The following is a 23779-nucleotide window of genomic DNA, read 5'->3' on the forward strand; positions in this document are numbered from 1 at the left end:
TGCTGAAAAAAAACAAACAAACAAACAAACAAACAAAAGAAACCATCACAGACACTAATGGTTTCCACAACAAACACCATTACAAACCATCAGCTAACCATTAAAACCAGTCCTTAAATGGTATCCACTAGACAGAACATGCCACCTATATATGACCAGTAGACACATACATGAACAGTTTCCATTAACACCAATACAATTCCCATTAAAACCATTACAAATTTTAGGAGGGTTTCTAGTGTGTGTGTGGATTTTCCCCCAGCAGGGTTGTAAATTATGTCTGTAATAAACACTTATTCTATAGGAAACACACAAGGCCAGCAAGACTGAGGCGCTGGTATCTCACTCACACACACACACACACTATAACCTTGACAGTGTTTGTTTACCTGGTTGAGGTCTGGGTCGGTCAGCAGATGCAGCTCGCGCGGCTTGAAGCAATTCTGACATTTGCTTTTGTTGAAAATATTCGCCTGGAATTTCCTACAAGGGTTTTCTTTTGCAGTAGACATTATTATTATTTTTTTTTTTTTTACCAAAGTCCCGAACTCGAGAAAGTAGAAAACTATAGAGAATCCGCTCGGGTTTTTCCCCTCTTTCCTTCACATCCAATTTGGGACGGAGCCGAGCATCCAAAACATGATCCCCAATACACTTGATCCAGCAGAAGGTTTTATTTTCTTCTTGTTCCAGTCCAAAAGCAAAGCTCAGAGTGTATAAACTTACTGGACTTTCTATTTAAACCCAGGGTTAGCCAGCCAGCCAGCCAGAAAGCAAGCTAGCTACCTTCTGGTTGTAGACGGCTGTTCAGTCCATGGCCTGGAAGCACAAAGCCGACCCCGAGTGATTAACAAGCTGCTCTGATCAATATTGTTAGCTACTGGCCAAGCAGCGAACAAAACAGTCGCAAAATATAGTTTCGCGTGTTCAACCATTAGCTGAAGATTAAGTATCTAGGTATAGATAAATAAATCCCCCCTCTCAAAAAAAAACCCTCCAAACAAACAGGAGTAGTGAGGTAGACTTTCAAAATTCTAACCGCAATTTCTCCTAGCTAGCTCCGAAGTTTAGCGTCCGTTTAATTCTCCTTCGCTAGCTAGCCGTGTTATCCGTTAGCTAACAGGCTAATGAAGCCTCTCCTAGCAGTCTAATGGGCGAATCCCAGCTTCCAGTCCCTCCTGATCCCGCCTGAGCCGCCGCCGCAACCGCATGTTTTCCAACTCACGCTACGGTTTCGACATAACGTTATAACCTAACGCGATACAGCTGCCTGGCCACCTAGCTCGGTCGGTTTGCTGTATTCCCACGGCTAACAGGCGACGTGCCTGGCTGTGTTTCTCCCTCTTTAGGGCTGGAGAGGAGGTCGCTCCCTATGGAGCGCGAGCGCGAGAGGAGGGGGCAGTTCATACACTCGGACTGGAATTTCACTTAATCTCGCGAGATCTCGCTGCAACACAGATACGTTATTTAACTTTCTATTTTCCCTACCCGTTTTGTAACAATATACGTCATGATTGGCTTGAATTATTATCTCCTGCGTTAGGATTGGATGATGCTTGCGCACGTGACGAGGTGAAACGTGTATGAATACAGGTGATAAAAAAAGAACGCTACTTTGGCTGCGTCCGAAACCGCATACTTGCCTACAACACTGTAGGCGAAAAGCAGTATGCCAGATGGGTAATATGTCCGAATTCTAAGTATGCCAGAAATACCCGGATGGCGAACTGCTGTAAGTATGCAACCGATGGACACTATGCGAGTCAAAAAATCCCACAATGCAACGGGACGAGTGCAAAGCCCCCCCCCCCCAAAAAAAAACCTGCTGAAGACAGCGTCGGCTCTTTTTAAGTATTAAACCTTGGTTAAACAGCACTTGTTTAACATTACCCGAATAAATTGTTAACTTGTTTAAGATTTTAGTGTTTATGATGATGATGATGAAGGTCACATGACAATGCTAAAATTGCGGTTGTAGTATGTCCGGGATTGTAGTCATAATACACACACATACTGATTAGTAAGCACTGTTTCAACCGGAATAGCATGCGATTTCTGACTCAGCCTTTGTTTGTAAAAGTCAAACCATACCACAGAAAAGGATAATCTTTGGTTTATGAGGTGCCGTTAATCATCTGTGTGTGCTCATGAAATTCACAATTCACAATTACCACAACTTTAAAACCACACCAGTGATCGTTTATTTAGGCCCCAGACTTCAATATTCTCATTTATTACTATTTTTGGTTGTGGAGTTGCAATTAAGCACTCTGCCTTTTACTAAACTTGCAATACAATATGAACTCTCAATATGGAGAGCTCTCCTTACACTTTCAGAAATAAAGGTACCAAACAGTACTTATCCTTGTCACTGGGTAGGTACCATTAAGCAGTGGTCTAATTATGTACCTTAAACTATTTTTCAAAGGTCAAAGATACAAACTAAATGTACAAAATGTTTAGTGTTGACGGTACCACCCAAGCAACAAGGACAAGTACAGTTTGGTACCTTTATTTCTCAATATAGACTCTCAAAATGAAGCTTTCTCCTTGTGCATAAAACTAGTTGGTGAAATTAAACTAGGAATTCAGTCACGGCTTTGTGCTGTCTTAATGCATATTCAATAAACTCAGTTTTATGTTGCACGAGAAACTGGTGTTTGTTCTCTATTTGGTTGTCATCCACATGCCTAAGCTGGAATAGTGTGCACAACACACATGAAAACTACCTGACTCAGCCAAATGCTATTAAAAGACCCCAGATCCCAACAGGCTCTTCGTGGTGCTGGACAGAGTGAGAGCCTGGGGTCTGTGAATGGACGAGGAGAAGAAAGGGTTTAAAGCTGGTTACCTAACAGGAAAACCTTTGACTTTTCCACTGGGGGCTTAACTCCTCATATGCACTGTAAGTGGACTGAAAATAAGATTACAGCTCTGTGTGCTTTTGTGTTTAGATTGTTTTTTGTCCGTGTGTGTGTGTGTGTGTGTTCTGTGTATTTCAAAATCAGCAGGAACAAACATTTTTTTTTTAATTAAGATTTTTTATATTGTATCATGAAGAGTACATTGATAAGTCTATGAAATGTACATATGGAAAATCACTTTCCTTCAATATCCAGAATAAGGAGCTGACACACAGTGTGGCATTCGTGACAGGAGATTAGTGTAGGGCAATGTATATTTAGAACCTTTCCTCAGCCCGTCTTTACATGGAAATAACGACAGCCGTGCTATCAGAATAACCCGACCAAACGCAGATAAAAGAGAATAAAAGATAAAAACTAATTTGAGCAACCATCAGTCATATCTTGTCTTGTGATTGGATCACTTTGCTATTGTTCCATTAGTCTGCTGATTAGGTCACAGCAATAGTCACAGCAATAATTTGTTAAAGGAGTGCTGCCTTTAGATCAGGGGTATTGCATATTATAGTAGATGTGCTGTGCAAAAAAAAAAGAAGCAAAAATCATAGCACTTTATTTATTCCAAGCATAAATTAGTAGATCAAATGACAAAACATTGATCGAAATTAAAACGTTGTCTTGTACTTATTTCACTTTACTACAACATGTTAATCAACATGATGTGAAAATGAACACATGTACAGTACAATCAGGGAGCAGTCCGAGTGTGGAAAAATACTGCACTAAATAATGCGTCCATTGATTATTGAATTAATTATCGACTCATCTAAGCTCAAATTAAATGATTGTATTCATTTTCTGTGTATCATATTTATATTTATAAAGTATTACACAAGGAATCTTTACACTGTAGTATTTGTTCCATTGTTGTTCATTTTCCAAAGATGGCTGTCCCATCTGTGATGGTATTGCCCTTGCTGGTGGTGGTGTTCGCTGGAATCTATTACTTTTACCACGAGATCATCCACTTCATGTCCAAGTCCATAGTGCAGAACAAAGTGGTGGTGATTACAGATGCCGTATCTGCAATGGGAAATGGTAATGCTCACTAATAAAAACATCTTTCCTGTCCTCTTACTTGTTTTTTTTCCCCTCTCGATCTAGCCATTGTGTCTACAAATTGGTCTACTTACACAATGCATGTGTAATTACGTATATGGTTGTAGAACCTTCACATTTTTAATATTTAAAGAAAAAAAAATAGAATAGAATAGAAAGAGTAACTAAAGTATTAAAGAAACAGCCAAAAAGTTCATTGTCCCTATTACCACTAATATACAGTAGCTGATCAGCCGAAAGATTTTTCATGTCTGTAGCTTCCTTCTATAGATTTGCACTGGTTAATGTAGCTAAGTAAGGGAAGCCTATAGCTACCAATTTAGCCTCATACAAGGTGTATGTGTGTGTTGGAGTCTTATGACGCCAATGAATCAGTTTTCCAGAATTAATGTAAATGTTCTCAAAGAGCGTGTGAATCATGACATTTGTTTTCCCTCCTCAATGTTTAATAGACAATTGGCCTCCTTATACCCAGTGGTAGAAAGATTACAAACGACACTGACTTGTGTAAAAGTACTACAATTTTTGTAATAATTCGCTTGAATAAAAGTATGTCGTGATCAAGATCATTAATCAAGTAAGAGTAAATAAGTTGTCTGGTGAAAAACTATTTGAGTAATGACTTTACAAATGACTTATTTATTTATTATTATTTTTTTACACGTCTACAACTGACACAAAATCTTAAATACTTCCATAATCTGAGGAATGCATTTTTGAACAATTGTCTTAACTAACCTAGAGAATTCTGCACCTCAATGATCAACAGTATACAACCCCAATTCCGAAAAAGTTGGGACAGTATGGAAAATGCTAATGAAAACAAAGAAGAGTGATTTGTAAATGTACTTTGACTTAATAAACAAACAAACAAACAAAATGTATAAAGACAAGGTATTTGATGTTTTATCTAATCAACTGCATAGTCTTTTGAAGGGAAATGTTTATTTTGAAATTGATGCATGCAACATGTTCAAAAAAAGTTGGGACAGGGGCAATTTAGGACCCTAATTTAGCGATGTGACAAGTTGAAATAAGAAGGTGATGTGAAACAGGTGAGACAATTGTCTAATCATAGTATATAAAGAGCCTCCAAAAAGGCCTAGTCCTTCAAGAGCAAGGACGGGTTGAGGCTCGCCAATCTGCCAACAGATGCGTCAGCAAGTAATCCAACACTTTGACAACAACAATACCCAAAGACAAATCGGTAGGATCTTGGGCATTTCACCTTCTACAGTGCACAATATAATTAAAAGATTCAAGGAATCCGGTCAAATCTCAGTGCGTAAAAGGGTAAGGCTCCCTTTAAGGCTCTCCGATCCCGGAGACATCACTGTCTTAAAAACCGTCAAGAGTCTGTAATGGATATCCTGACATGGGCTCGGGAATACTTTGGTAAACCTTTGTCAATAGACACCATTCGCCGCTGCATCCACAGAAAGTTAAGGCTTTACTATGCAAAGCAGAAGCCATACATCAACACTGTCCAGAAGCGCCGCCGAATTCTCTGGGCTTGGTCTCATCTGAGATCTAGCTCACTCAGTTAGCGTATGGCTTACATGTACATATCTCCACAGGTTGTTTCTTTGGAAGTGTTTAAAAATTAAGATACCTGATAAATTGGGTCAGGGATGCTATTCTGTCTTCACTGTCTCAGACATTACTGCTAAGCATTTAGCACCTGAAATGTAGACTTTATCTTGACTGGGTCTTGCAGTTGAATTATTTAAGAATTGCACATACTGTCTGTTAAGTGGCTTCTGGGTTTAAATGCATCACTGTTTACTCTGTAACAGTGATCAAAAATGAATGAGGATTACATTGATTGTGGAATGTTTTGCTTGGAAAAATATTTTACATATGACATTATTTTTAGTACTTTTACTCAAGCTTTTTTCCCCCAAGAAATATAAAAAGGGTGCATGTTTGTTACTTTCCTCCTCTGCTCATGTCACAATACGTTTTATTACGTTTTATAACATTGTCATAGTATTATATTGCTGAATATAATTCCTCAGTCCACCATGTTTTTTAACTTCAAATGAATGTAGGGATAGTGATGGTATTTCAGGCCCAATGTTTACATTTACTACACTTAACACACAGACTATCTATCTATCTATCTATATATCTATCTATCTATACTCTACTCTACTATACTATATTTTATATACAAAGCATATGCTGTATACTATAGTTTATTCCATCAAATCTCTCTCTCTCTCTCTCTCTCTCTCTCTCTCTCTCTCTCGCTCTGTGTGTGTGTGTGTGTGTTTCAGAGTGTGCCAGGCTGCTGCATGAAGGTGGTGCCCAGTTGGTGTTGTGTGGACCTAACTGGGATAAGCTGGAGTCTCTCCAAGACTCACTGTGCAGTGACTCAGACCCCAGTAAAGTGAGTAAAGCCTGTATCAGAGAACCTGCACACCCTCTCAGTAGTACGTCACAGGTTTTACCCACGTACCTGGATTTGATATTCTGAACTCACACATAAGATAAAAAGACAGGAAGGCTTCAGTCTCTGACTGTGTGTCACTGTCAACGTTTTCCTTTGCTTTGATGAACAATGGCAGGATTTCCTCCTCCCTGACAGCTCACTGTCTCCTGCTATCTAACAAATTCCAGGACACCCCACAGACATTATTGTCATTCCCATCGTCTCAGGTTCAGCAAACAAGACGAGAGCCGTTGGAATTTCAGTGGATCTTGATTTGGGATGATCTATAGGAACAAAATGATCACTAACCCCTTCATATTCATACTCTAAAATCTGCAGTGCCCTCCAGAATTATTGGTAATTATTGGTGAATGCATAAAAGGAACAGCACATGCAATGACTGATGTTTTCGGCTTGTTTATTAAAAACAAATCTTTTTTCAAACACAAAAATTTTAAGTAGTGAAACTTTTTCATTAATATTTGGTCTGGCTTTACCTGGAACGAATAACTGCCCTGAGCCTCTTCCTGCAAATTAAATTTGAATTATTTATCAAAATAATTTTATACCCTCAAAGAAACAGGACATGGGGTCCTGGAGTTCCTGGGGACTGAGAGCAATTTAAAAACATAATTAGGCTTGTGTTTATTTAAAATTAATGATTTATTTGAAATACTTCTAAAGGAGGGAAATCATTTACTTCTAAGGGGAGAAAATAATTTAGTTTTGAGAATACCGTTATGAAAAAAAGAATACTGTTGCGAAAAACAGAAAGTTTTTATAAAAAAGATTTTTGTTAATGCGAAGCTTTGTAGTTGCAATCATTTTTGCTCATTTTTATTTAGACGGTGTGTTACTACGGCGACTCTCACGCGGTTATGTTTTCTGTTTTAAAAAAATAGATGTGATTAAAAATGAAACATCATATTTATCTAAGTGTACCATCTTTTCTGCTTCTCTAATGTTCAATTTCTAATTATTCATTGTTTTATTGATCAAACATTATTCATTTTCAACCAACCCCGTCAAATGTAATTACTGCACTGCAAGGTCGAAAGTTTCTGTGAACTTTGAGCCCATTAGTCTATTTTGGTCTAACATGGGGCTCATTATGACTTGTTCCACCCATTATAATGGTTTCTGGTTTACATCTCTCTGGTGGCTGCTCTCTGTTTTTCCTGTTGAAGACCTTTCCACCCAAGTTGGTGTTGCTGGACTTCAGTGATATAGACAGAATGGAGGATGTGATTACAGAGATCAGCGAATGCTACGGCTACGTGGATGTGCTCATATGTAACGGCAGCATGAAGGTCAAAGCCCCAGTACAGAGCCTTTCACTGGAGATGGACAAAATCATCATGGACGTCAACTACTTTGGGCCCATCACTTTGGCAAAGGGTATGAATGTTAGACCCTTAATTCCACTCATTCAATAAGTCACAATTTTATAAGTCTGTTAGAACGGTGTTTTCATGTGACTAGGTATTCTGCCGTTAATGATTGCCAGGAGGACAGGTCATTTCGTAATCGTCAACAGCATCCAAGGGAGACTTGCTGTCCCGTTTCGCACCTCCTGTAAGAGTTTAATATTGTCTCTTAACTTAAATGTAATAATATAGCATGGATATCTAAAGAGAAACCAACACGATTACTTAAACCTTTCCCAAATGACACTTAATGTATGCTTGAGTTGCTCCTATCATAGCATGTCTCACACATCGATCAGATACAGTTTTACTTATGAGTTAATGTTCTTTTTTGTGTGTTCGAGTCTCTGCCTCCAAGCATGCAGTGCAGGCCTTTTTCGACTGTCTGAGAGCAGAAGTGGAGGAGTACGGCATCTCTGTCAGTACAATCAACCACACGTTCATCAACGCTACAGCCCAGGAAGCCACCCCCTCCCTGTCTCAGCCCACCAACGCCCTGTGGGCATGTGAGTAATTACACACCAGTACACAAAAACACGCAAACAACAAAGCAGCATGACCATTCCGGTTCATTTTCATGCACAGTCTGAACCGGCTTATGCAGGTTTTTCTACATACTTGTGAAAAATATGCCAGAATATTCTAGTCTCTTATTTGTTAACACGTTTTAAACTGACAGTATTTATCCACTGTGACACAGAAGTGGAATGGATTACAATCTTATAACAGAGCTGAGCAGTTACAGCCCTTTTCATGGACTCAGCAGTGGGCAGTGATGGGATTTAACATACCCCCAATTGTGTATTTTTTTCTATCCATGAAAACTAATAATCAATTGTTTAATTTTTTTTCCCCTCATTTCTATACGTCACAAAATGCAGGATCATTCATGACAATTTATGATATGAAGAATGGACATGCCTATGTGTCCTCAGTCCCCAATAACTAGCCGGTTAGTTAACTGCTAGCGAGCTAGCTTGTGTTTGTGACAGACACCAGTGGGATTTCACTCTTTTTATACTCTCAGTGACTTACTAATTAGTGGCCAAACCTATCAAAATATACCATAAAACAGATTTTGTTCATCACTCTCTAAGTTAGCTAAGCGAGCTACAGTAATTAGCTAGCCTAGCAAAAAGGTTCCTTGTATCATGTTATCCTGTCGAATTGGTATATCTGACATGATTGGACCAAAACTGAGCTCATATGTAAGGTTGCCTTGTCTTTTAATGAACAGATAAATCGTGTACAGATGCTAACTTTGAATTGATAATTGGAAAGAGTAAGATATCAACTGTTAAAGAATCCTAGTTTCAGTCATTTTCCTCAGCAATCCAGTAGTTATGGAATAAAACGATGCTAGCTGGCTAGCTAATATTTAACTCGACGCACTCCTTTAGCCCTACTGTATTTTTCCTTGGTGAAAGAGTGGCACCATCAATGGTATCTATCTATCTTTCGCTTTTAAAAAGTAATTTAAGGCGCACAATCGGACCACTGATGTACCTTTAACTCTAAAAGCTTATAATTAAAGGTATGTGACATACACCTTCCCAGGTAAATGATACATGTTAAGGTTCAGTTCATGTTCCCTTGATGGTACCACTCCGAGTACAAGGAAAAGTAGAGACTTGTTCTAGAGAAAACAATGTTTGGGAGGAATAAAAACATTAATGCATGGCATCTTTGAGGGCCCATAATTCAATATTTTCCAAGCCTCACCTCAGTGCTCTCCTTCTCTAGACATTTTAAGCAAGTTTACCACTCACGGTGTGAGCCCTAAATCCCTGGCGTATGAGGTTGTGCGAGTGGTGAACCGCAAGAGGAGAGAGGTGCTCCTGGCTCACCCCATCCCCTGGGTAGCTCTCTACATCCGCTCACTCATGCCCAGCTTCTTCTTTTCTGTGGTGGCAGCAGGGGTGAAGGACGCGGCTATGAATCAGCAGCTGAAATAGATCCATACATCACATGCTAGTGAACGACTGAATGACTTGTGCCGTTCCTCTAACAATGTGTCATTAGAACATGCTTTGAGCTATAATTCTCGCATTGACATATGACCTCTGATGCAATACAGGAACAGTGGTTTGTGATTTGGAGGACGATGTTTCAGGGCTTAGTCCAAGCGATGACCTATTTGCTTTATTTGGCTGGTAAAACACCACATGCGCTGTAGTGTCTGCTCTAAATATCTTGGCATATGCGCTAGATTTTCCATTATTTTTTTTGTTACTAAACATAGCAATTTGTGCCATGGTATGGGGAGAATAGATTTCGGTCTCGTATTCATTAACATTCTTTTGGCACTAAGTAAGATCTTCATGTTTGTCTTCTATGCCTTCTAGCTCATTTTGGTTTTGGAAAGTTTCATCAGTAACACACACACACACACACACACACACTTTAGTCTAATATTTGCCTTCAGCTGCCTGCTGACGTGGGAGCAGTTGTCAAGCTGGTGAAGATAAGCTTCTTCACTTTCAGGCCTTAAAAACAAAACACATTTCACACAGTTGCTGAATCCTGAAGATGGCGCTAGAGGACTTTTATGCTGCAACACCGGGACAAGCAAATTACTGCCACCTACTGAACATTGCTCGCTGATAACCAGTTCACTCATGTACAGTACACTCTATGCTTTGCTATGTGTTGTCATACTGTATGATCCTTGTGACGTGCTTTCTTTCATGCAATAATAATAATAATAATAATAATAATAATAATAATAATAATAATAATAAAAACAACAATAAAGTTTAGGACTTCAATGTGTTGAATTCTTTACATGCATCCATTCAGCATACACATGAACACAAACCAACTTGCAAAGTGAGATAGCATCCAATCCAAGCATAAAGCTGAGCAGCTCAGAGTTAAAGACTTCACTTTGGGATCTGACACCAGCTCTCTGACAGTCTTTTTGACAGTAGTTTGAACTCATGACTTTCTGGACACATACAGAATCAATGCGCTATCAATACGCTTGAAGTGTGATTAAAGGAATATTTTCACAGATATCAACATGGTGGCCTGCACAACTTGCACACTGTAAGCACACTCCTACCAGCCCTAGCTAGTCAAACTACATAGCTATGTTGATTATACAGTTTATTATTATTATTATTATTATTATTATTATTATCATCAGTAGCCTACTAAAGATTAAATACAGATTTAAAACTAGTGATGAGGCAGTTTTTTGTCTTCACTGTAGCTTTGGAGGCAGAAATTCAATAGACGAAGAAAGAGCTGCTTTGTGTGACTTACAAAGTACGAGCATTGCGTTGCATTACAATGCATTCTAGTGAATGTCCCAAAAAGTAGGATTACATGTTGAGCTGGTGGTTGAGAGGGAAAAAACAGCACCCTAAGCGTTGCTCACTTATAATGTACCACAATCATTAGTAATAACCCGTTATATCTGCAGGCATCATGTCCTTAAAGGCAAGCAGGATATGTCCCACTGTATTGAAGATAAAACTTGCACTCGCCAGGGTATCATATGTTTTGCGAATCATCGTGTCACCTCTCTTGTAATTGTATTTTGTATACAGTATACACTGTGGTTTTACACATAAGGCTTCATCAGCTTGTATTAATAATGAGGTGACTGGTCTTTCTACCAGAGCAACTGATCTCAAGCCCTCGGATTTTGCATTGGACATTTTTAGCTAGTACGTCTTCTCTTTTATCAGGTTGCAGCTTGAATAAACTCCATTGAATAAAATGCCCATAAGAGCTTGTTAATTAAATCAGTATATTGTGGGATAGGCCAGTCACTCACTTGGATGAATGTACTACCAAATGGATTATGCATGGATATTACACTATTAATCATCCCGGGCTGAGCCCAGATTCTTCTCCATCAAAAAACTTACTTCTAAATAGACTGTTTCCATGCATTTTTTTCTTGCATGTGATGGCTAATTGCTTAAAAATGTGAAAATTGGACAAAAAGTTGGATTTATCATTAAACTTGTATCATTAAAATGTTCGGGTGTTATCACTGTTTGCAGGACTACCATACCGATAAAACATAAAACTTTTTGGCTATCTAAAAGAAACTAGGCTAGTTTGGTGTCACTAGATAAGGGAAGGCACAAATAAGCTATCACTGTATAGGTTTAGCTGCTACAGTGCCATGCAAAGTACATTAGCTGTCCTTATGCTCTACTCATATCATGTTCACGTAACTTGGAACTTATATAGACATTTACACAAATATATTTTTTAAAAATTGGTGTGAATCCATTTTTCCCTCACACTAACTGATTGTGTGAGCTAGATTTGAGACTTGTAAGCCAATAAGACACGAGTATTTCCATGTGTTTTCCTGTAAACCCTGTCTGATTGGACTTGCCTCCATTCACTGACGATAAGGTACAACACTGCGTTTACTGAAGATAGAAAATCACAACACTGCCATCTTCTTTTAACTGATGTTCTGTTCCTCTCCAAATGGAGAATTATTCTGGGGTAAAGGAAAATTCTTCGGGGCTACAGCCTCCAATGCCCTGGCCAGCTTCACCAAGTTATGCCTCAGGGATTAGCCACTTGTCCAGCTGTATTGGGTGGAGGATTTGATTTTTATTTTGCCAAGGCTGCCTTAACATGAGTCCGTGTACAATAATAACACATCAGCGTCTTTGCCTATATGTGAGACGGCTGTACTAGGCCCCCTCAAATTCAGTACTTAAATGCACTGTTGCATTTCCTTCCATTTCTGGTTGAGTGTTCATACAGTACATTTTAGCTGCTTCTTACTAGAGCGTTCTTTTCCTTCTTTTGACATTTTTTTCAGCGTTTGTCGTTTCTTTTCTGTTTTATTGTTTTAAAGTTTTTGGTTGTTGTTCCACCATGCTGGCATTGCACCTTCAGGGTTGGAGTTGGTTCGATTCCTGCATGTTCTCCATGTGCTTTGTGTCCTCTGGGTACTCCAGTTTCCTCCCCCAGTCCAAAGACATTTGTTGTAGGGTGATTGGCATTTCCAAATTGTCTGTAGTGTGTGAATGTGTGTGTGAATGTGCCCTGTGAACCCCCATCCAGGGTGTCCCCTGCCTTGTGTCCCGAGTCCCCTGGGATAGGCTCCAGGCTCCCTGTGACCCTGTGTAGGATAAGCAGTACAGAATATGGATGGATAGATGGATGGATGGGTTGTTGCTCACCAAAATTGTCCGCCCGTTGCTGATTGTGGTTGTCTGTCCAGTCACTGTGGACTGAATACAACATCTGATCATTTTCTGTCTGCCTGTTACTTTTCTCTATAGCACAGAGTTTTAGTATCATCATTGAGAGCGATCTCATGGCTGTGTCTGGGCCCATGTGCTCATTTTGTGTGATGCTAGTAAAGGCACACACTTTTCCTCTTCCCTGGGAATGTTCAGCAGAGTCTTCTGTTCCTGTCATTACAACACTGCAAAGGAGATTAACTTTTTTCCCACCAGCAGGCTCCACATCCTTAGAATTACTGTCACTCTTTGACGATTTAACAATAGAAATCTTAGCAAAGATCAAAGGATTAGAGCGCTATACTCAGAGCGTTTAAAACCACTTGACATAGCCTGCTATATGACTTTTGCATGTCATGTACCTTGTAATGCGCTTGAGAGATCAGTTTTTATGCCACGGAGCGAAGACCATCCTGAGCTGAGATATTGAGGTTCCCATAAACAGCTGTATAACCAAAATTAGTTGTGTGCCATGACACAAAGATGTCTGAAGTAGTTAAACCAAGTAAAATAATAATAAAAAAAATATTTTTTGCAATGCCAATACATAGAGGTAATCACTGTTGCTTGGACAGAATAAAACCAAGACAACATTCCAAAAAAATTGACAAGTTAATTGGTTTACCGTTTATTTACGGGGGTGGAACGTTGGCGAACTGGGTAGCATCGCCACTTCACAGGCCCAGGGTCCCCGGTTTGATCTTGAGCTTGGGCTACTCTCTAGATCAGGGGTGTCCAATCTTATCTGCAAAGGGCCGGTGTGGGTGCAGGTTTTCATTCCAACCAAGCAGGAGCCACATCTGATTCCACCTGTTTAATCAGTTCATCTTGGCTTTCAGTAGACTCAGGTTTGTCTTCTGCTTGGTTGGAATGAAAACCTGCACCCACACCGGCCCTTTCCGGATAAGATTGGACATCCCTGCTCTAGAGTTTCACATATTCTCCCCATGTTCGCAAGATCTACTTCCTGGTTCACAAACATTCTGTAAGGGGGAATGGTTATGCTAAATTTCCTCTAGGTGAGGGCGTATTCCCGCATCGCTCCCAGTGTTCCCACGGTAGACACATTCCTATTTCTAATTAGCTTTGTTTCTTTTTGATGCACATTTTTTATTAGTGTTTCGAGACAGACATGCGATGTCTACGTGGGATGTTTTCATCTGATTGCATGGTGGCAGCGATCATTTTGTGACACTGGGGTATATTTCTGAGAATTGTGTGTATGCAATTAGGAAAAGCTGTAATTAACTTAATGGGAAAACAAAACAAATTTCCCTCAATTACTGAGTATATCTAATTGCTATTTAGGTAATTAGATAATTAGATACAATAGCGTTAGAATCTCTCTCTCTCTGTGTTTCTCCCTTCTATGCATATAGCATCACAGACAGGAAGTAGTTCACTTTTACAAAGTATTTTTCTTTATGCAAAATAACTTTAAAAAGTTGTCACCTACACAATTACAATGATTTATAGAATTGATATTGAAATAATAAAGGTGCAGAGATGAAATCAGAGGGATGCTGTCAAGGATCAAATTCTCTCTCTCTCTCTCTCTCTCTCTCTCTCTCTCTCTCTCTCACACACACACACACACACACACACACACACACACACACACACAGAGGCTTGCTGAAGTGTAATGAATGAGGTGTGCTATTGTTATGTAAATTCTGGAGAGTAAAGCATGCACAACTCGACGGTGAGGTCCAGCTGGCCGCCGTGGGGTTTCATCCATCAGGTCAGTCAGCCTTGGCGGATCTGACCCTGCTTTCACAATACCTCCTAACTAAGGGCTGCATGAATTACGCCAATTTTCTAATATCTCCAATGTAAGCATTACCATATGAGACTGAAAAGACGTCTATTCTGCGACGTCTGAAATTTTATATGTACACAATGATTCCATATATGGCATGTTTGGGAAGGATTTGTAAGTTATGTAATAAAATTCCCAGCATTGAATGCCAGTATTAAATTAACCTCTCAGTTTATTATTCACTTATTCAACTTAAACCATTTTGTTCAGGGTTATTCTGTAATTACAGTGAAACTGATAGTGACTATGTAATAAAGGGCCAAATTTCATTCATATATATATATATATATATCACATTTATATACACAATGCAAGACCTCTTTTATGTTATGAAAAGTAATTGGGTTTGGAATGACATAAGGGTAAGTAAATGATAACAGAATTTAATTTTTAGGTGAACGATCCCTTTAACTGTTTGAGCACAGACCTGACAAGGACATATGAAAATACATTAGTTACAGACACTTGTGGGAAAATTAAAGGAGTAAAAGAATCAAGAAAAATAGTTAAAAAACTAGATTTGCAAATAATATTTGTATTGTAATAAATGTTCCAGCCACACTTGAGCCAAATCTTTCCTGTTTTACCATGTTCTAGCTTAAGTCTGAGCATGAGAACTCTCCCACTTTGCGTTTCATGAAGCATTTTCTTCCACAAGTGAATTTACTGAAAGGCTACCAGTGATTAATACAAAAATAGATCTTTTGGTTTGTCAGCAAACGTTAGTGGTCCATGTTGATGCAGCGTAATAGTTATACAATCCTCTCTGTCACGTAAAACTACACCAGTCTGTCCTTTAACAAATACTCTCTGATTGAATGATCCTTACATAATATAATTTATATAATCCTTAATACAGAAACATTTTCAATCCTCAATCTAATACAAGCGCTTTACTTGAACCGTGAATTCGGGATGCAGTCTGGGATAAATAGCCTCCTTAAAAAGTGCTGAGTAGATGATTGTATGTGTGTGGAGTGATGGACGCTGGAGGGGCAGGAATGACTAATGCAGAAACTACCACCAAGGGATAGATTTTATCACTGGCAGGCGCTCATATGAGAATGTGAGCAGATTTTTTTTTTCCTCTTTAATATGTAAGCGCTACACTTAGTGACAGCGCAGTGATTTACAGGAGTGATGCTGCATGAAGTCTAATGGTTCCTTTGCTCTGGGAATGTGAACATCCAATTTCAGCTCCTAAATCAAGCGCAGTGGGAGATTACACACCTGCCTGCATGTTACCACCTTGAAGATTGAAACTCTGACAATGCTACAGTCTCCGTTTTTTTTTTGTTTTTTTTTTTTTTTACTGATTGTTCTGCAAAGCACCTACAGTAGACACGGCATATATTTGTTTTAAGAAAAAGAAAAGTAGACATGCCTTGCATACAAAGGAAACGTTAAGAACGCGAGTGTTAGTGCAAAACACATCTTATGGTTTTTAGTTTTGCAGAGCTGCTCACAGCTAAGAACTTAATCGTAAGGATAGATTTAAAATTAATCTTTGTGAAGATTAAAAGATCAGCAGATCCTTTTTTTTTTTTTTTTTTTTTTTTTTTTTTAAAAAAAAGCATCATGATCCTGGGTATTTAAAATCACCCATATCTCTCAGTGTATTGCTCACCATCGCACTCACCATGTAGACAGTTTAATATACGATTTCTCTCGTATCTAGCATGAGAAACACAATGGGCCCTTGAAGAATTTATTTCGCTTATGACAGCAGCTGCTGCAATTCAAGTCACTGTTATTCTTGCATGTGTCATTAGACCTGCGCTAATGATCGTGCACTAATTACTGTGATTAATTGCCTTAATGAGCAGACATTATGATAGCGATGACAGGCGACCTAATCACTCCATTTGGACAGAGATGATCTACCGTGTGTCCTCCCACAGAGCCTCACAAATGGTGATATTTTCCTCATATTTGCTTTCACTGTCTGCTCACAGACAATCAGACTCGTGAATTATGAGCTCTACTGAATCGAATTGTTTAGATTCTGGGCCCAGGTTGGAAAATTACATTGACATGTATTCATTTATCAGACACTTCTATCCAAAGTGACTTACAGATGAGGAAATACAAGCAAAGTGGAGAACAATACACGTAGTGCTCCCATACAAGAGTTTTAATTGAGTTCTAGAGACGTGCACAGAGTAGAGGTGTACGAGCCAGAGTAAGTGCAGAATTGTTTTTCTAATTTAAAATATTCAAAATAAACAGATGAAGATGCTGATGTAACGGAATGACTTCATTTCACACGGTATAAACTCTAGAGGTCTAAATAGATAGTAAAACTGGCAAGACATGGCATTATTTTATAATATGCACACCAAATCAATTTTTGCTATATAAATCAAAGAAAATGAAATGAAAGAATAAAATAATATTCATTTGAAATACCAAAAACTGAAGTGTAGCTAATGGTGTGATTGCTGTTATCCCTATACACACACTAGATGCAAGTAAAAGCAATTTTCTTATAAATGTGTGCATAACACTATGCCACCTATAATTATTTGGATATGAATTGATCTTAAAAATAAATAAATAAAAGTTATAGCTACATGCTGTATTACCCTCAAAAACTTTCCTGAATGTAGCTTACCGAATGTCTGAACCGTCTCTGCTGTTTTACCAAGTAAATGCTGAAAAAGCATGACAAGGCATAGTGAAATGTACTAATCTTTATGCACAAATTACTTCCTGAAGAGATCCTTTGTAAATCCGCTGATAGCACAATAAAGTGGATTTGCTTTTATTTTTTATTTTTCACTCCATTAATCCTACACAGGATCCGATTGTGGTTGTGGCAGGTCAGAGGAGGACAGCTGTATTGGACAGATTTATTTATTTATTTTTTGTAAATGTGTTGCCAGGCATTTCTGGCAGAGGTCCATTCCAAATTTTACTCAGACCTTTAACACATCACACATAAATGATTGATGACTAAATGCCCATAACAAATGCTCAGACACATGCATAGAATGTCTACGTCTCACCTGCCAGAACAGCCACAGCCACCACTCTAGTGTGATGGGATCATTTCTCAGCCATGATTTTATTTATTTTTTTTTTTACACCAAATTACAAAGTTATACTAATGTGAGCATGACATAAACCTGAAGTTTTTCTTTTTTTTAAATTAAATACAAATTCTACCACTAATCCAAGCAAAAGACCTCAAATGGACATTATGAATTTTCTATGACCCCAAATCTTGACCACTACTACATGTTTTTTTTTTCTCCAGATTTGTAATTGAGGAATTATTATAACATTTGTACATTCTCTCATATATTTCGGTAACACGTGTAACATAAATGACAAGTACAAATATCCCTAAGGGGACCATCATTTTCAGTGACACTGGGTCATGAGCTATAGTCACGTTAGTAAATCCATATGCAATAAATGTTTCTGTTTTTTGTTTTCAGTGTCACTTGATTTTGTTGACGAACTAGTGGAGATAGACGGATGAAGAAATTTGCTGAACTACAATAGTGCAGGGTGTCAGGATAGTGCAAAGGACTAAAATAGTACATACACTTTTCTTTTAAATGTGGCTTGTTTGAATATGGCTCCTAGTAACATTTCAAAATCTCAACAATGATATTTGGTAAAATTAATTTGTAAAAAAAAAAGAAAAAAGAAAACAAAGAAAAAATAGGATAATAGACGAATGGGAAATGCTGAGTTTCTCTCATGACCTTGTTTGTAAATCAAATAACCCCACATTCACCCCTCAAAAACTCAAAAAACTCAAAAAACGAATTACCTCAAAATTTTAAAGTTGATAAATCAATTTCTTTAAGCCAAATAGACTTAAATATAACAAAAATTTAACTCAATTAACTCTATTTAAGTGTATTTGGCTTAAAGAAATTGATTTATCAACTTAAAAATTTTGAGGTAATTAGTTTCCTCAAATTTTTTGAGTTAAATGAACTTATCCGGTTTTACAGTGTACACTGAACATTGGAACATTGAAAACACTAGGAAGCACTGGGTAGAAAAACAGAAGTAGAAATGCCAGCACTGTCAGCGTGGTTCATGAATTCTGGCTCTGACAGTTCCTTAACCTCAGCTACATCACTTGAGTTCATAAAATTAATTAGGGATAAGCCTAATTTAAATGAATGTTATGGATAATAGGGCGCACGTGGTTAGCATGTTCGCCTCACACCTCCAGGGGCAGGGGTTCGAGTCCCGCCAGGGCCATGTGTGTGCGGAGTTTGCATGTTTTCCCCGTGCTGCGGGGGTTTCCTCCGGGTACTCCGGTTTCCTCCCCCAGTCCAAAGACATGCATAGTAGGCTGATTGGCGTGTCTAAAGTGTCCGTAGTGTATGAATGGGTGTGTGAATGTGTATGTGATTGTGCCCTGCGATGGATTGGCACCCTGTCCAGGGTGTACCCTGCCTTGTGCCCGATGCTCCCTGGGATAGGCTCCAGGTTCCCCGTGACCCTGAAAAGGAGTAAGCGGTAGAAGATGGATGGATGGATGAATGGATATGGATAATAGATTGTAATCGATATGGAATGCTATAGATATAGATATAGACAGGAATACTATTTTAAAATATTGAAAGCCTCAAATGTTATCAGACATTCGAAACTCCATTACCTGAAACAGTGCTAAGGTCTTCATTAATTACGCATTCCCCCAAGGAGAATGAAAACAAAGCAATACTGAGAACTGATAACAGGAATCATGTTATTGGAGTTTGATGATGGCACTTATAAGATCCAATTTTCAGCACATGACAAAGCACAGATAATACACACATAGTCAAAGCAGAACACAACATTTTGGCAGTGGCTCCGAACCAGTGGAGCTCGGCAGCTATTTCTCAGTGTGTTCAGATCGGGATGGGATTAGAATTCAACAATATTGACTTTGTGTAATTAGAGGGGGTCATTAGGTCTCTCGCTATTCAAGGCCATAAAAAAAGATTCTGCCGCTGGAATGCTGGTGTGCTAGCGACTCATTCTCCCCATGCTGAAATTAAATTGGGGCTTTAATGTGAAAAGGGAGGAGTAGCTAATGAAACAGAAGGGGCTTGGGCACAGCCTGGGACTCTGAGTCATCGAGGCTTATCCTAGCAAAATTAGGCTGCTGGAAGACCTCACTTAAATGTTTCTAATTCTAAAAGAGTATTTTCTGTAAGTAGTCCAGTTTTGAAATATATGTCTTTCTGTCTTTTATGCTACTGCGTTGTATATATAAATGCCGCTGTATATATAAATGGCCTTCAGAATGTACCTTTATGGCATAAACATATACTGTATGTATAGAGTCTAATATCTGAGTTACTGCTTAAAGCAATGTAGGATTTTTTAAAATATGATTTACAAGGTCCCCAGCCCTCCGGGATATACTGTGTGTGTGCTAGATGCTGCTATTGGCTTCATGCAAAGTGATTGAGTTGGTGACCCTATGATGACCCTCTTATCTACAATATAATCTGTGAAATAGCTCAAACCTACTCAAACCTGTGGGTTTTTTGAATCCAATCTTAGAACTAGGCTAGAAAACCAATCCCACTTCTTCCACATCATTTATATTAAAAAAAATACTTTGTGTGCAATGATTTCCAATCATTACTGTTTGAGATGATAATTTAATGTATGATATATACATTGCTTTGTGACAAACAGCTAATATTCAAGCTTGGAGTGTGTATATGATAGCAATATGCTATAATTCAGTTCAACATAATTTTTTTTGTTTGTTTGTTTACACTGAGATAATACTTGGAGGGTGGGGGAGGGGGTTGAAGGGTGGGTGGGGGGGGGTGAAAGTGGGGCTATTTCTGGTAGTTCTGCAGCCAGGACATCAGCTTTCTCTGGTCCAGAGACAAGGACCTCAACAACGATGTTGCAGAATTCAAGTCCACCTTATTGGGGCCGAACCTCCACAAGCTGGGGCAGGCTAAAAACTCAGTAGAGCAGCAAAGCACAATAAGCAGCCTTACAGCTCTCATATCAGACCAATGTGTTTCACATTGAAATAAATTCATCCCTGTGTGATGATTTGTAAAATGTATTGCTGTCTCTCTGAGGCTTCACTGAAGCAGCTGGTCCTGTCACTATAAAGGGAAAGTCTCATTGGCTTGGATTTATGCTCTCAATATCCTGAGAGAAGGGAAACTTGGAGAGACGTATTAAGTTATTAAGAGCCCAATCTTCAGTTTAATGTTCAGTTCAATAAACACTTACATCTATCTCCATGTATGACAGCATATAATGTATTATAAGCTGTCACAGACCAAAAGTGTGATCTGTTATAACAAAATGTGCAAAGTAATTTTAAGACATCAGAAACTGCAATCATTTTCTGAATGTGCATTTAACATTATATGCTTGTTTGCATTTTATTGTCAGGATTAAGCAGGATATATATGACTGTTTTTCATTCTTATGCACACTTGAGCAAGCCTTATTTTGATGGAAATGTCCTCAAATAGACAGAGATACAATAACGAGAACTCTAGTGTACATAACCTCATGACATACAACTTTGCGTTATGGGCAAATTGAATGCATGGGTTGTATATTTTGTATACTTGTTAAAGTGCACCTATTATGGTTTTTCAAATATTACCTTTCAGTAGTAGTGTGTTATAGAGCTGTTTGTGAATGTAAAAAACTTTCAAAAATCAAAGCGCACGACAAACAGAGTTATTGACTCCCAAAAGAAAGAACTGATTCTGAGCAGCTGAAACGAGTCGTTAGTAAATCCAGACTAACTTCCTGTACTAACCTACATAATTTGGTAACAAAAACCCCGCCTCTGGTCTTCATTGGCTGCTCGTGAACAACGTGTACTTTGACCCGCCCTCAAACACTACTTCCTGAAAGGGTTAGTTTCATGTCTAGAAGATGTTGTTTTCTGTGCTGCAAAAGCAAAACCACTTTGCATGCACTCCCAAAGGATGAGGATGTAAAGCGTCAGTGATTAGACTCAAAACCTGTAAGTATGATTAATTGTTTATGTATATATTTTCTACCGAGTGTTCCAAATGCATGGTTTTGTGTTGTATATGTGTACAGCCGGTGCACAGCTGTTAGCCTGTTAGTAATTAGCCTCTGCTAACCGACTAACTCACGTTATTGTCAAACTACATATAAACTTACCACTGAGAAACGTCCTGTTCTCACCATGCTTGCGATGGTGGTTCGGGTTTATCTTCCTATGTATCACTATCAGACTCGGATTCAAATCGGTAAGGTAAAACCAACATTATTTCTGATACGGTAAACTCGGATATGGTAGTGGGCGTTTCCTTTCCAATACCTGCTGTAAGCGGTAGACCAATCACAACAGACTGGGACATCTGACCAATCAGAGCAGAGTATGCTGTCTGAAAGGAGGAGTTTAGAATGAATCCAAAATTAAGCACGTTTCAAAACAATAATAGGTGCACTTTAAAATCAATTTCTTCTCAATTTGGTCACCTCCCATCACCAATTCCTACTCACCAGCCAGGTCTCCTCTATCACATGACAGCTACCAAACAGGAAAGCTACCGGAGAAGACTAATACATGCTTCCAAGCCAGCCAACCATATCTTTTTGAACTGCTGCTCATGCTACATCACAGGGTAACATAACACATACACATAAGAAAACACTAACTGCCCTCTTCTGCATACATGAGTGCACAGAAACGATTGGCTACATACTGTACGTGAGTGTATGATTGGCTACTGTTGATGTGACTGACAGGCGAGAGAGCGTATGTAATCCTTCCATCTCAGAGAGCATAACCAATTTTACTCCTTTGGCATTGTTGGGATTTGAACTTTTTCCTGTTTCCTGACGATAGGGTGAACAGTTTTCTGCCATGCCACTCAGAAGCCAACATGTTGTATACTTTTTAAGCAATATTTTGTCGTAAAACTTTTTAAAATTTTTTATTTATTTATTTATTTTTTACATATGCTCAGTGGCATGTAAACAACACATTTATAGCATTAACTCATGTTTACCATATAGACCCTTACACTCCCAAGGTCTTGAATTAGTAATAGTAATATTTCAGTGATGTACAAATACAAAGAGTGTAGTACAATGGGTGCCACTCATACATATATAATTATGTGCATAAATTATATAATAAATATTAAAGATACTCTAAATGTAGACCATGCATCTATGATTATGTTAAATATTAGAAATGAAATATTAGAAATTAGGAGATCTACATATGTTATGAAAAATATTGCACTCTACACCAGGCACCTTTGGGTTTAGATTAGAGAACAAAAATCATTCAAAGGGTAAAAATGAATCTTGAATGCAAAGATGGCATGTCACAAAGAGCCCTCTGACAACAGAAACATGACAGACGGCCTCACACTCTTTTCAGGATCACTGATCCGAAACCCGTTATGGGCTAGAGCATGAAAAAACATGATTCGGAAACAGTGCAGGAGAACAAAAAGCCTCAAGTTGTGTCCTGGCCATGGCCACGCTTAAAGGCCTGACTATACACTCTCACTCTTCGCCAGACAAGTAGCCTACTGACAGAGAAGAGTGAGCCAAGTGAGGTTGAAAAATGGTCACAGTTACGTCATGAGATTTTCAGGTAGTTATCAGTAATAAATAAACTGAAATAATGAGAGACTGCCGAAGCCTGTGCATACTCACAAATAGCATACATAGTGGAGCTCACACTGAAAACATCAGCTTTCATTCCTGGAATTTACAGGATTTAGCTCTGATTCCATCAGATAATGTCATTTAGCAAAGTGATATAAAACATTACACAGAATGGGATGATCAGATAGCCTCCAGAGCGTTTATCAATAGTGCTTGGATAATGAGGAGACGTCTGATGTCCATTAGGGTCAGACAGCATATGTCACAGCTCAGTCAGA

General features: G+C 38.6%; 2 protein-coding genes across 4 annotated transcripts in view; one reads left to right on the forward strand and one right to left on the reverse strand.

Moving 5' to 3' along the window:
* Positions 1–1383, reverse strand: part of mprip (myosin phosphatase Rho interacting protein) — a 40818-nt gene extending 39435 nt beyond the window's left edge. The window contains exon 1 of one of the 3 annotated variants that reach the window (XM_053639249.1): positions 390–1383. In XM_053639249.1, the coding sequence (XP_053495224.1) occupies positions 390–512 (123 nt within the window). In that variant the 5' untranslated portion in view covers positions 513–1383. The remainder of the gene's footprint in view (positions 1–389) is intronic. The other 2 variants (XM_053639250.1, XM_053639251.1) reach the window with 2 other exon arrangements.
* Positions 1384–2772: 1389 nt separating this feature from the next.
* dhrs7cb (dehydrogenase/reductase (SDR family) member 7Cb) lies at positions 2773–10886 on the forward strand. Its single transcript, XM_053640622.1, has 7 exons — positions 2773–2905; positions 3809–3962; positions 6263–6375; positions 7605–7815; positions 7900–7992; positions 8189–8350; positions 9588–10886. Exons 2-7 carry the CDS (start codon positions 3809–3811, stop codon positions 9797–9799), a joined length of 945 nt encoding a protein of 314 aa, XP_053496597.1. The 5' UTR covers positions 2773–2905; the 3' UTR covers positions 9800–10886.
* The last annotated feature ends 12893 nt before the right edge of the window (positions 10887–23779 follow it).

Source organism: Ictalurus furcatus, chromosome 13 (genome assembly GCF_023375685.1).
Source record: "Ictalurus furcatus strain D&B chromosome 13, Billie_1.0, whole genome shotgun sequence".
In the NCBI taxonomy this organism is placed as follows: Eukaryota; Metazoa; Chordata; class Actinopteri; order Siluriformes; family Ictaluridae; genus Ictalurus; species Ictalurus furcatus.

Bases quoted from the DNA above. Each gene is read 5' to 3' on its own strand.
- dhrs7cb (XM_053640622.1), top strand. From the start codon at position 3,809: ATGGCTGTCCCATCTGTGATGGTATTGCCCTTGCTGGTGGTGGTGTTC. The intron at 6,376-7,604 runs GTGAGTAAAGCC...TTCCTGTTGAAG, and splicing joins GTGACTCAGACCCCAGTAAA to ACCTTTCCACCCAAGTTGGT. The intron at 7,993-8,188 runs GTAAGAGTTTAA...TGTGTGTTCGAG, and splicing joins TGTCCCGTTTCGCACCTCCT to TCTCTGCCTCCAAGCATGCA.